This window comes from Limulus polyphemus, unplaced genomic scaffold, assembly GCF_000517525.1.
Source record: "Limulus polyphemus unplaced genomic scaffold, Limulus_polyphemus-2.1.2 Scaffold1486, whole genome shotgun sequence".
In the NCBI taxonomy this organism is placed as follows: Eukaryota; Metazoa; Arthropoda; class Merostomata; order Xiphosura; family Limulidae; genus Limulus; species Limulus polyphemus.
Genome location: NW_013667096.1, coordinates 38,026 through 52,880, shown reverse-complemented (window position 1 = coordinate 52,880; position 14,855 = coordinate 38,026). Strand labels below are relative to the sequence as shown.

At 32.5% G+C, this 14,855-nt stretch overlaps 1 protein-coding gene across 7 annotated transcripts in view; it reads left to right on the top strand.

The window, feature by feature from the left end:
• LOC106463799 (pyruvate dehydrogenase phosphatase regulatory subunit, mitochondrial-like) overlaps positions 1–14,855 on the top strand; it is a 130,438-nt gene that overhangs the window by 86,695 nt on the left and 28,888 nt on the right. For all 7 annotated transcript variants that reach the window (XM_022391401.1, XM_013923865.2, XM_022391398.1 and 4 more), the window contains 3 exons: positions 4,009–4,201; positions 9,227–9,382; positions 12,592–12,743. In XM_022391401.1, coding sequence (XP_022247109.1) covers positions 4,009–4,201; positions 9,227–9,382; positions 12,592–12,743 — 501 coding nt within the window. The remainder of the gene's footprint in view (positions 1–4,008; positions 4,202–9,226; positions 9,383–12,591; positions 12,744–14,855) is intronic.

Genomic DNA, 14,855 nt, shown 5'->3' with positions numbered 1-14,855 from the left:
TGGGAAATTTTTTTCTGCATTATGGTTGCTTGTATCAGTGGATATTCCATTGTACTTTAAGTCAGTGTGTCTTAGCAGTGTTTGGGGCTAATATATTCTTAATAATGGCTGTTGACTTGCTTCTAGCACAAAATATCAAGAAAAGTAAATCCTAAAACCAGATTTCTGAAAACATAATTAGAAAAATAGGTATATTTTATAACATTACAAAATGAAAATGTAAAATATTTGTTGAACTGACACGACAATTCAATATATTAAGCCTTAAACTTTTCACACAATTTAAAAGATATTTTGCAATTATTTTGCATTGAACTGATGAGTGAAATTTGCACTGTGGCACTGGCAATTTTGATTTGCTGATAGCATCTCTTCAGTGCTTTGAGTTATGAGTTTTGACCTCTTTGATTGTATAGCGATTTATTTGTTATTGTTTTTGTATCCTGGCCATTCAATATGGGACAATTATGCATCCTAGCAGACCTTTTGGGACAGGCAATGAAATAAAGGACAATCTCAAATATGAAGGACATCTAGCAACCCTGGCATAGCTAGAAAGCCAGAAACATTATGATAGTTATAGAAAATTGTTTGATTTTTCATTTTATTATTCTGTGTTCCTAGGTGTGTTATTTAGTTAGATGAAAAAAATGATTTAGTGTTTACTACCATTAGTATAAAAAAGTAGGCTTATGTTTCATCAACAATTGACAGCAAAAAAGAGGAGGACCCAGGTATATACTATGTTTTTGGTTTTTCTTAGTAATCTTTACTTAATGTTACAAAAGTAACTAAAATATAAAGAATTAGAAATTTGTTAGTTTGGATGAGGTTAGATTAGGTAAGATAATGAAAAATGAATAATACTAAAAAATGTTCACAAGATTTACTCGTGAGCAACTCAGGTTATGTAATTTGATCACTAACATGAGCTGCACATTTGCTGAGTAATTTACAACTAGTGTAGCAGAATTATTAGTTAGACACAGTTAAAAGGGCAATAAAACAAAATTTAAAGAGAAACAAATGTATACTGTTACAAGCTTTAAGCTATTTATTATAAACAATTGTAGTTTCCTGTTACAGTTTGTAGTCATTCTAGAAAGAAAATAGAATAATTTAGATTTATGACATTTATTTGTGGTTGATACAAGGTCGGTCAATTTAGATTTATTTCCTAATTTTGTATGGTGGTTACAAGGTTAGTGAAATTGACTGACCCTATACAAGGATAGGGTAGGGAAAATAAGAGATAAAATATAAAGTTTTTGTATTTTTATTTAAGAGGTTTCAGAGATCATCCAATTGAAATTTGACAGTTTTCAGATGAATAAAACTATTTTTAGCATGAAAATCATTTTACATGTGGAGCAGTCAACACTTTGAATGAGTTTGGTTCCACATATTCACTGAGGTTTTTTTGTGTACAAATTACTTGTAATTTTTATTGATAGTCTGCAAAATTATGTGAAGATGTGCATACATTATCAAAAGTTATAGTATGACTAATCTCATGGTTACTTTGGTGGTTACAAATTAGATACAATGCACCTCTCCTGTGTGGAAAAAGATGATCATTAGTTCTCTTTCATTACTAGCTCTTCCAATGATCTTGAAGTGTCTTTTAGTTTTTATTAAGCATGAAGTGGATGATATCAAAATATTTCAAAAGAAAATTATCTTTTGGGTGTGATTTTGGAAAAGATTTATAAAAAATATTTTACTGAAGTGTTCACCCCAAGATGTACAATACCTAAGAAAGAAATTTACATGATTTTACTTTTTGCTTTAGAAATAGACAGGAAGCTGTACTTTTTAGATATACATTTTCATAACAAAGATGTAGGTACCCAATAGGTATTTTAAATCTTCAAGAGAACTACAAGATTATTTTGTTTTCAAAGATGAGATCACAATGCATGAATTTCATCTATCAATACCAATACTCCTAGTGTTGAATCTGTTACATTGGATTGATCATTTGGTGTGTCTACAAGTGTATAAAAGAAGATTTAAGTGTTTTATATATTATTTAATGTGCACTTACATTCTGTAATCGATTGATGACTAAAGAGCAGTATAAGATCATTGGAAAAGCCAGTAATGAAAGAGAACTGAGAATTAATGAAAAATGAACAGAAACAATACTGAACTAAATCAAGTTACTAGTGTAACTAAGCTACTGCTGGAACTTATAATTAATGTGAGTGTACTACAATGAACTCTCTGCCTTTTAGTAAAAATTATTTTAATTAATTGTTTGTAGACTTAACAAAGTCTTTAGATACTAAAGAGGTTTGATGATAAGGGAATTTTGACTATATATAGAAGTGATTCATCTATAATGATATTGTTTGTAACATTTGTATAAAAAAAATTTTCTTTTACAAGTAGAATGAATTATAAAATAATGAAATGTTATGGGTTGTTGTGTGGAATTTGTAAGAAAAATTATTTTATTCTGGGCTGAATTTTGATATTCAAAATAGCCTGATAAAAAATTAATGCTTTTACTTCAGGAATAAAGCTGAATTATGTAGTTTTTAGGTATACCTTGTTATAATATGGGTGTAGGTTTTGTCATCTAAAATGAGCTTGTATATTTTCAAACTGGAATGAAAACCTGAATTCTAAACTAAATTGTTATCCTCAAATTCTCATGGAATAAGTGAACATAAAGGTGTGTGGCTAAAAACCAAACTATTTTTCTTACCTAAAGTCATGTAAAACTTCATATTGATTAATCATCTAACATCAAATTTAAAATTTTTTTTGTTGATTGAAATTGGGGAATGTTGGGCATTGGCTTGTGGATTGCATGCCTAGTGGTTTGCATCCTGTTGATGCAAAAATGTGTTTTATACAGTTACAAAAAAGTAGCTTTCTTTGTAATTTATTAATTTAAAATTAGAAACTTTTGTAGCTATGTGCAAAAATTATAAACAGTCAAACAAAACAGTAAAATTGAAATAGTAGGTAAGATTGAAAAACTTAACTTTTTTGTTTGGTAATGGGATCAGTTTTTAAAATTATATACAGTTTAGTTGTACCTCAAAAATAATTACCTTATGGTAAGTGGAATGAAGTCAGTGGTATTAAAGCAGCATATGGGATTGAAAAGTTGGCTTTTGTGTTTGTTGATAGGATCAATGTTTAAAATTACATACAGTTTAGCCGTAGTTTTTATGTAAAGAATTACTTTCTTGCGAGTGTAATGAAGCCAGTAAGTGTGGTATGCAGTATACTATGTGTTTCCTGTGATTTTACTATAATGCAGAAAATGTTTTAATTTTTTCATTTATTATGAGTGTGTAGTTTCCCCAAAACATGTTATCCAGAAAATCATGTAAATGACTTTGTTCTAGCCATCTTTTTTACTTTGTTGTTCTCTAGAGCTAATACCTGCTCTGCTTGTGGGAGATATTGCAGTAATGCTGCATGTTGTGTAAGATGGTCATGACAGCACTGGCTTTCACCAGTAGAACAGAATATATATATACCGGTTATGGCCTCCACTCTGTTGAATGAGAATGATCAGTCACATAAGTAGTGTTAGTCACTGTGGATAAATCCACTGTTTCCTGTTAAGAAATAAATGTTAAATATAAATAGTTTACACAGGGTTTCAAGTTAGTTGGTTGATAGGAAGACATCTTGAGGGAAGGAAATATGTTGATCAATTCACATGTCCAGTAGCAGGTAACCATGCAGTGTCCTGGAAGCAAGTATACATACACACACACACTGTGTTTGTCCATTGGTTAAAAATAAAGGGTGCTTATTTTCTATAACACATCTTGTCCCGTGTGTTTATTTCTTTGCTTGAACTCATTTACTTTAGTTAAATTCAGACTTCATAATTTATCCTGATAAACTTCTCGTTATAAAGAGCTACCTAATACTATTTGGAGAAAATCACATAAGTATTGAAGTTGGATTGAAAAGTTGATTTTGGTATTTGGTGATCAATACGTAAAATTACACACACAGTTCATTTGTAACTTTTAGGTAAAGAATTACTTTGTTGCTAGTGGAATGAAGTCAATAGGTATTGAAGCAGCAGGTGGAATTGGAAAGTTGACTTCTGACTGGATTGTTTCTGGTGAACCCGCAACAGACATATGGGATTTGGACATTCGCAGGTTTATTGGTTTGCACAACAATTTGATGTTCCTGAAAGCCAGAATGAGAGAGGTGCCTGGTGAGTTATTATTTCATGTTATCCTCTAGTAATTAATACTTTGAATGTATTTTATACAACATATGTAATCTTTTGTTTTTAATATATCCCTGCAATGTATATTTCTTCTCTAAGTCCCAATTTTACGCATTTTGAACATTACTTACGAGAAATTTTCTTATTGAAAGTTTATCATACAAATACAATAGGGTAAGATATATATAATCTGATTAATGTGACAAGGATTTTTTAAGTGATAAAAACAAATTTTAAATCTTCATATGATTAAAAGAGTAACTAACATCTTTATTAGGAAAGAATAATATTGTGTGACATACCCTTCTAGCACAGCTGATTCCCTCTGTACTTACTTTGGCACTTGTGTGTAAAGATGAGTTTTATTTTTCTGTTGGTGAACTTTTGTGATATTGGCATTTTTTGTGGAAGTATCTCCAATTGTTTTGGAAATATTAAATTTGGATTTTTGTTTTTCAATATTTCTATGCCTGCAGATTTTGTGGCCTTTTAGTTGCACATTTTTAATTCACAAGTGGCAGTATCTTCCATTTTGTCTCATGTGAAACAACAAAACATTGTTTATGCACAGTAGACAAACAGTTAAAATGGTGTTGGGTTCCTCTTTTTCTGTTGAGATAGTGATGGCTATTGTGTAGTAGGAGATGGAGTCTTTCATGTGGTCTAAACATTCTTCTGAACCTGATATACCTCCTCCTATGAATCCCATTTGTGACAAAGGGGATTTTGACAGTTTTTTTCCACCATCTACCTTTGCCAAATCTTCTACCAGTTCTGTCATGGATCTAATTAGGCCTTTTTTTGTAACTTATGGACATGGCTTCTCAGGTATGTTACCTTCTTCTTTCTCCTGTCTTGTATAATTCTTGTCCTGCACTTCTTCATTTGTCCTCTGCTTCTGACTTTTTTTTCCTCCCTCTCCAGATATTGAAGTCCATATTGAACAGTTTTTACTCAATGTCACTCTGGTGCACACATGCCTGGTTGCCACACATTTATTAGCTTAACATCAGGCTGTATTCCCTTTCTTGGGGTCTCTTATTCAGACTCTATTTTCTGTTTGACATCCTTAGATCCAAATTTCATACTTTTGTCTTACTCTCATTACCCTATTGCTACTCTTTTTTTTCCCTTCTTTCCAAAGCAATCCACCATACCCCTGTGGAATTTTCAGGGGATACTTGTTCCCTTTTCTTCATTGGTGTGTTCGGCCTTGTCCCTTCTGACTGATTGATTGATTTATTGTTGGGATTTATTGGAGAGGGATGTCTTTCTTGCTCGGGTACATTTGCCTCCTCCTTATCTTGAGGATTTTTTTTTCTGGATCCTCTCCTCTGCCAAGGTCTTTTTGGTGGAGTACCTTATTCTCTGGAATCAAAGGTTAAAGCTGCAAGTCAACATTCTTTCTCTTCCTCCCTTGTCTCTCATCTCTCCATAGCTCCTTCTTTTCCCAATATAGTCTCCCATCCTATTATATCTTCTCCTCTCCTTGTCCTTTCCTCCCATTTCTCTGCTTCTATCCATTCTTCCTCTGTACTTAGTTTCAACACTGATAATCTTGTCTATTACTATCCTGTAGGCTGTTTGTGGCTGAGTATTACATGCTACAAGTTTAATAGGAGGGTCTTACTTTTTGTTTCTTTCTTCTACTCTTCTTATATCTTATGTTCCCATACTATTTCATCTTCCATAGGATTCGGTGTCTCGTCAGCATCTTTCAGTGGCAGTTTCAGAAATGTAGGGCAAGTAAACTATTGATCAGGTTTCTCATCCATCTCCAGGATTTCAATATGTCCCACTGGGACTTTTATGAACATACTTTTCTCCTTTTTTGATGGGGGAGCTCAATTTGGTTGGTGTGTCAGGCTAGAGAGGTCTCATCTCACACTCACTTAGTATTTGGTTAACTTGGGTATGTTCTTAATTTCCCATCTATGTAGAGCTCAGCCTTTTCTGCTTCATCGGCAGGCCATGATGCATTTGGTTTTCATAGCTCTATCCTGTGTATGTGAGGTTCTCTCCCTTTTGGGAGACTTGGTCTTCCAAAGCACCCGTGGTCATGTGCATCTTTTGCAGTGGATTCTACATGATCTGTGGAACCTCTCTCAGAATCCCTTATCCATTTTTCTCCTTCCATACATGGCTTGACAGAACAATTCTGCATAAGATGCTCCTCTTCTTCCCTCTTGTCTGGATCTTCATCTTTTTACAGATACTTTCCTGATGGAGTGGTGTTTTTGTCTCAACTCCTTTGAGGTTTTTGTTCATAGAACCCGAAGAAATTGCCTTTCATGTCAACCTCTTGGAGCTCTTACAGGATTGTTGGGTTTTCATATAGATGATTCCTCTATGGTAGCCTATATCAATCACTATGGAAACACTCAATATTGCTCTCTCTGTTTTGGAACCTTTGACCTCCTCTTCTGGTCCCATTTTCTGCATGTCTGCCTGTTATGTTGCAGGTTCTCTTATGGCCAGACAAGGTTTTTTTTCACAAAATGGTCTCTCAATTCTTTTGTTTTTCAAAGGCCACTTATTATAACATGACACTTCCCCTCTTCTGGTCTTCTGTTTCACATCCATCAGCTCTAGCTAAAGATGCATATAATCAGGACTGGTCCAACCTCTTCCATTAGGTTTGCAATCCTATTTGTGTCCTCCTTCTTTTGGGATATTCCTTGTTGGGTCCTTCTAATGGTGCCCTACTGACTGGCTCAATTATGGTTTCCTCTCTTGAACTTTCTGTCATCTTGCACTCTCTTCTTCTTCAGTCTTGTACTTCCTTATTTCATCTAACCATGTCATTGCTCTAACTTTATGTGCGGAATTTATCTGCTCCCTCACACAACATTCAAGACTCTTTTTCATGTGTAAGATTCCCATTCTGTTTGCCAATTCTCCATAATGGTATATTAGTAGAAGTGGAGTAATTTCTGCCATTGGTCACTATATCATTCTTTTTCCCCTTCTTGCACTTCCATTCTCCAACTGTCTGTGTACTTCACTGGGCTCTTTGACCAAGGCTTATCAGTTTCGATTATTAATGGTTACCAGGCAGCTCTTTTTACTGCTTTCCGATTTTCCTATTGCCATTTGTTTTTCTTCTTCCACAGTCCTTGCCGTGTTTTTTTTGTCCTTTCATCTCCTCCACCCTTCCCATCATCCATTTGGCATATTCTTCATTGGATGTGGATTGCCATCAGCAATTCCATATGTCGTTCCATCAGATTTGTCACCTTACACGCTCTTTGGCTTTCCACTTCCATTGTCCATTGGAAGAGGTTGTTTAGGCTGGCATATGGACAACCCCTCACACCTTTCTTGCACACTATCTCCACTTGGCTGTTTCTTCTTCGTCAGGCTATGGACTACCTCCAATCACTATTCTTACCATCTCTGACTGGGTAAGTTCATTTTCTTTATCATAATTTTCTTGGGGCCTCATATGCCTTACTGGATCCCACTCAATGGAAAGTGTTGCCTGCTAGGATATACTTAACTAAAGTCTGCAGAGTGTAGGGCCATCATGGCCTGATATAGCACTCACTCATGAGATGGGGTGTTCCATTTGTCTACTTGAGGTATCCTCACAGTGCTTATTCTCTTAAATAAGGCCCAATCCAGACCATACCCATTCATGAACTATCATGAGTAAAGCAGGCAGGAAATCCCTGCCCATCATTCATACCTATTTTAGAACCTAGAGCTGGCCTGGTTTAAAAAAATAGCAATTTTGTAATTACCTATTGCACTGTCTTACAGTGGTGCACCTTACAGACTCCTCTGGACAAGTTTTCACCCCAATCCCACTGTTTCATCTGGTGGAGTATGAAAGTCCTTGCCACTTATCCCTAGCTGCTGGGGTGGTAAACCTAAATGGGGCTGATTCTATTTGGTAGAGAGTAGGGCAGTGGTATTATGTCTGTGTAGTATAGTTCATCCCTCTTGCTGGCTTTCTCCCATCCTTCTACTGAACTGTTTTTTAATTTATTCTGAAGTGAAATTGTTATTTTCATTTATTTATTCTAACACTGTTGTGTTTGGTTGTTCGTCTTCAATGATGAATTCCGAAGTCCAAGTTACCACTTTAGAGGTAATACCATCTACCAGCACATTTACACAGGCTGCAGGTGGGAGAGGACTCGACTATAGAATTATTGGCTCTCATTTGATGAGTGATTGATTGTTATACGAGTCCACCTTCTGCTTCTGATACTGCCTATTTTCCTCCTGAATATACTGAACCTGTTTGGGACAATGAGGAATTTGACAGCCTTTTTCCTTCATCTGAGTTTACCACATCTTCCTATGCCCCTACTGCAGAATATGTATATTTAAATATTTGCACTATTATGTTTATTTTTTGAGTTCCATGGACTCAACCACATGTTTTACTCAAAACATAAAAACATCAGAATTTGTATTTTCTCATTTATTAGTTACTAACTGTAGTAACATTGGTTTCACAATTTATTTTCCTTGCTTGTGGTACCCCAAGGTCCTCTTTTCTTGAAGAGTACAACTTAATTTTGAAGAAAGATGGTGCTGCTTGGTGAATTCTGTAAAATGGTACAGTATTTCCATCTGAAACATCACAGGAAACAATACAGATGTTGTAGGTTTGGCTTGAAGCAAAGTGCATACAGAAGATCTTAGTTTTATGGAAAATTACATAATGGTGAATAGGATTAACCTTGTGTCAACAGTATTGGACCAACCCTGTTATGTTTGAAACTATACGTAGTAATAGTTATTATAATTGGGACTACTATACACCATTTGGCAATCTTTTAATAAATGTTAGAACTATTGTACAAAAAAGTCAGAATTTTGATGATGTTTTTCTACTAAAGATTTGACTGTGAATTTTCAAGTTCCTTACTGAGTCAATCTCATTGCAAGGTGATTTTCATGTATTTCAAGTAATTTTATCATCCTAAAGCTTTCATATTTCATTTTCATAACCTCTTATTAAAGTGTATTAATAATTGTATATTTTTTTAATTCCAGGTATGCATTACAGGCTGAAGTATCCTTTCACAGAGTTTGAAACAGGTCGCTGTCTTAGAATGTCTCCAATCTACCCAAGGTTGAAAATTGCAGGAGCCTTTTTCAGTCAAAACATGGGTTATGAAAAACCGGCTTACTTTGATCCAGACACAGGAGGTAACAAGAATGCCATATTTTTTTACAAGTATTTTTTTTAGAGTAATAATTACAATTTAATAATAAAAGACTTATATTCAGGCCAAATTAGGCCTGTTTTTAGCACAGGTATTGACATTTCTGTCTCATAGCTAAACTATAGTATATATAAACACACACAGTAGGACACTGTTAGTCCAGCTGTCTCTTTCAAGTTAGGCTCTAACTTCTAACATTCTAAAACTTATCAAATACTTCAGGCTCATTAATTCTAAGTTTATATTTCTGTCTCACAGTTAGACTAGATAAAGCACTGATATTTTAAAATTAGTACATTCCTATTATAGCTCTTTGCCTCATATTAAGGCATCATTAACAATTGATGTCAGTATACACTGAGCACAACTGTTTTATAGATAACTTAGAGTAAGATTTGATACACACTAAGAAAAATTATTTGCTTCATAGCTAACCTATATTTGATATACATTGGGCACAACTGTTTGTCTCATAGTTAACCACGAGTCAGATTTGATGTATACTAAACACACTTCTGTCTCATAGTGTAATAATTGATACACTTTGAACACAACTGTTTGCTTCATTGTCAACCTAGAGTAAGATTTGCTTCATGCTGAGCAGAAGTGTTTATATCATAGTCAACCTGAAGTAATATATGATATAGACTGAGCAGAACCATTTGTCTCATAGTTAACTTAGAGTAGGAGTTGATACATTCATTGCTCAACTTGTCTTATAATTAATGTAGAGTAATACTTGATTTACAATAAGCACATCTGTTTACATTATAGTTAACCTAGAGTAATACTTGTTTAACACTGATCACAGCTGTTCGTCTGATAGATAACCCAGAATAGAATTTGCCATACACTAGCATATCTGTTGTGACATAGTTAACCTATAGTAAGATTTGATATACAGTGAACACAACTGTTTGTGTCATAGTTAACATGAAGTAAGATTTGATATACACTAAGCATAATTATTTCTCTCATAGTTCACCTATAGTAAGCTTTGGTATACACTGAGAACAACTGATTTTCTAATAGTTAACCTTGAGTAATATTTGGGATATACAAAACATAACTGGTTGTCTCATAGGTAACCTAGAATAAGATTACATATACACTGAGCACAACTGTTTCTCTCATATTTAAATAAATTCTCTCTCTTCACTTCTCTGTATTATATGATACTTCTTTGCTTAGAATTGCCCATTTTAGATTTTCTTTCTACCCCTGTATGGTCATCTTAGTTTGACACAAGTTACATATTTATTACGTAAATATGTGCTAAACCATAATGTAAACTTACAGCCTCCAATCTTTTTGCTTTACTGAGATATAAACAAGAAAGTGAAACCCATGTGCCATGCCCTCCTATCACACCCTGTCTTTCAAAAAATGTCAGTAATTCTCTCTGACATTTGCTGTTAAGTTATTTATAACCAATAGAAAAAAGAGGATTCTACTTTATTGAATTTACTACAAGACTATCTCATTGAGATGACAGATTTTGATATTTTTGGCATTCATTTTATGAGAGTTCAGAGGTATATACTAAATTTCTTCTTTTTTCATGTGTATATTTGGTTTATTGTTATAAAAATATCTAAAATATAAAGAAGATTAAGTAACTATATTTCTCCTGCAAAAAAAAATGTTTGCGAGCTGCACCCATGATGCAATTCAATATTTTTTATAATAAATTGGTTATTTATTGCTTTGTTATGATTTTTAGACACTGTTCAAAGAGCAATATTACAATACAATTAAATGAAAACTGATGCTATTTAAGATAAATTGTAAATATCTGTTACAATATGCAGTCTTTTTAGTAAGAAAAAAATCGTAATTTAGATTTATTTTGTATTTTTCAACTTTTCACTTTACCATACATTGCAGATTTCACTACAGTTAATCATAGGTAGATAAAATATAAAGTTTACTGAAAAAACTTTTTATACTCATTTAGGAGGTTCTAGCAATTATGCAAATAAAATATTAAAACTATAAAATGAAGAAAAGTATTTTTATTGTTAACATAAAAATCACTTTGCAATCAGACTAGTCAGACTGACTTAGTAAATTCACAGATATATCTTTAATACAAATATTTTATTACAAATTCTGATTCTGTGTTTTTTGAAGATACACAGTAAATTCAGAATTATGGTACACATCAATTCTTCACTATGGGCTTGGTCTAGTGGACCAACCTGATGCACCTGATGTTTGATTAAAGCAATCTTACCCTAAATTACATTGTTTAAGTTTATAGTTTATAATAAGTAAGCATTATATTAAGATAAAATTACTCTACTGTTTAGTCCAAACAATGTAAAGATGAATAACAAGCATCAATGTGACTAGTTATGTGACAATTACTTTGATAACTTGGATAGTTGGAATTATCAAATACAGTAATATTCGGTTAGTTGATTATTTTTGTAAACCATGACAGCAATCAGTGTTTTCAAATATTCCATCTATCCAAGTAATCAAAATATTGTCATTATGATTTCTCATTGGTATTTTCAATTTATTGAAGTTTCAATTAGTGTTTCAATTTATTACGGTTTGATGAAATATTGCCACATAACTTGCCACATTGATGCCTGTTGTTTGTCTTTACCATCTTTGGACTAATTAATAGTGTAGCTTAATCTTGATACATTGCTTACTTATTACAAGCTACAAATGGAACCAATATTACTTAGAGTAAGATTACTTTAATAAAAGTGTTATGTAAAGTTAATATTTATTATTCATTCTCAAAAAAAAAAGTTGATTGCTGAATAACATGCTAATTTAACTGTGTTTGTTAAAAATAGCTAGATGTGTACTTCTAACAGTATGTAACACTGTTAAGTTGTTAACCTGTTTACACAAATGGGACTTTTATGTAATTATGAATACTTCTAACTAAGTAAGAAACATTGAAAAGGAAAAATAAACGTTTGGCTGTCATTATGTGCCAATTCAACACTGCCTAGTACAGTAAGCTTTTTATAATTGATCTTATAATTTTATTAATTTCATGTGGAAACTACTACTTGTCAGAGACTTACAATAGTTTATGATAAGCTGTAAGATTATTCTTTCCCATAAGATGTTTTATCACATGTTATCTTTTATTAATAGTGTATTTTACCAAATAATGAATAGACAGATATTTTTACTACCTCATATTTATTTATATTTTTACAGCTTCTGCTGATACACTGGAATGTGATCGCATTGCACATACACATACCTTTCACAAACCACCTTGGTTCAATAATGTTTGGTCAGAATACATGGCCTGCCGAGAACGAGTAGGGCTATTGGACTATTCATCATTTACCAAACTTGAACTGTGGGTAGGAAGTTTTTGGGTTTTTTTCTTTTTTTACTGATGTCTTTATTCAACAAACATAATCTATGACAAATATGGCATATCTGTTAGGAACTAGGTTGTTATTTAAGTCCGCTGAAAATAATTTAATTTTATGATTATTTTAACAATTATTCTGCATTTTTAAATTAGTATATGGTTTGAGTCCTAACCTAAGTCTCCTGGGCTGGCCAAACATTGTAAGATTTTATTGTGTTTATGGCTGAAAATATCATAAACAACAAGGATACCCAACTGATGAAACAATTAGTTTTAACCCACTCACTATGGGCAGGTCAAAGTGCACATGTCATGATTTTTTAAAGTTACATTTAAAATTTAATCAAACTATGCTATTATCATGGAATACAAATAATCTTGGCATAAAGATGTAGTTAATCAGTCAAATTTCAATATTAACCCTATCACTACGGGTCACAGGTTGTCATCATGTTTGTTGACTTGCATTCAAAATTTTATTGAACTACTATTTTATGAAATTATGTCAATAAGTTTGGTATCAAACTTTAGATTATCGTTCAAATTTTAGTACTATACATTATTCAATTTCTTAATTTAAAAGTAAATATTAAATAAACACTTAAACATCTATTTTGGTGTGTGTCACATGGTATGTTGAATGCAGCACTAGTTCAGATTAGGTGTTTGTTTGTGATGTCTATAGTTTCATATGGATTAGGAACTCAAATTACTGATCTTAACAAACTAGAATGAGATATTGCTCATGTACTGAATCAAACACAGTGCCTCCCCCCCATTTTTGGAAACAGTCCCTTATATACACTTACTTGTGCATATGACGCGTGAATAACCAATCAAAAGTTCAGAATATCCCCTAGTGGCTTTTTCAGCCATTTTCATGTGTTAGGACACCATCTTGTTCTTTTGAAACAAGATTTCAAGGTGGTAGGTTGTATCTTTAGTCTGCTCAAAATTTCATATTTTTTTAGAACGAAATACAGCTTGGTTTCTAAACTTGATAAATTATAATGGAATTCTATGGTATTGATATAGTAAGTTATGATTTTTTGGCTATTCAAATGTATATATAAAACCAAAAAAAAAATTTTCCATTTCACATCCTCTATGTGTGAAATTTCTTAAGGCTTACCAAGCTACGAGAAGCAGCAACCAAGTATAAAGGTCTTACTAACAAGAAGAGATAATTGTTTACTTTACTTCTTCATCTACTATTTTATGTTTTAAAAAAAATACTTTTAAGAACTTTTTGTAAATAGTAATCATCTATATACATATATAATGTATAATAATCGAATTGTGACTGTACTTTACAAAATACTAGTCCACTAAAACACAGCCAAGACAGGTCACTTTGTAAAGACTAAAGGTCGGTGTTATGTTATTGGATATGGTAACATGAGTGCATGTATGCCACTTCATTGTCACTTCTGCATGACTGGAAGATCAATATAATAAAAATAATACATGTATAATGTTATGAGATTTAAGCTATTTAGACTAAATATTTGTGTTATAATTTGTAGCCATTCTGGAATGAAAAAAGCATAATTTATATTTATTTCCTAATTTTTGTGGTGGTTACGAGATCAGGCAAATTGACAGACCCCATATAGTTAGGGTAGAGAAAATAACATACAAAATATAAAGTTTCACTGAAAACAAACGTTTTAAATGTATTTAGGATGTTTTAGAGATTACACAAATAATATTTAAGATTTTTTGGACAAAGAATAGTTTTTAAATCATAATATGAAAATCACTTCACACTCGGACTAGTAATGAAACAGAGTCTATTTTCACAAACAAGTCTTTAGTAAAAATACTTCATTAAAAAGTCTGATTTTTTATGTACAAAAGACTTGGAATAATTACTAAAAGTCTATCAAATTTTGTGAAGATACACATACAGCATTAAAAGTTATTGTATAAATACTTAACGTGTGCAAAGATGTAAACGAACTCATGTATTTTATACTGAGCTCATCGCAAAAGGGTTAAATATGTTTTATAAGGAAATATTTTTTAAAAAATTTTCAATGTCACCCTAGTATTACAGTTGTGAAAATTTCTCTGTAGGTATCTCCCTCTTCTCTAA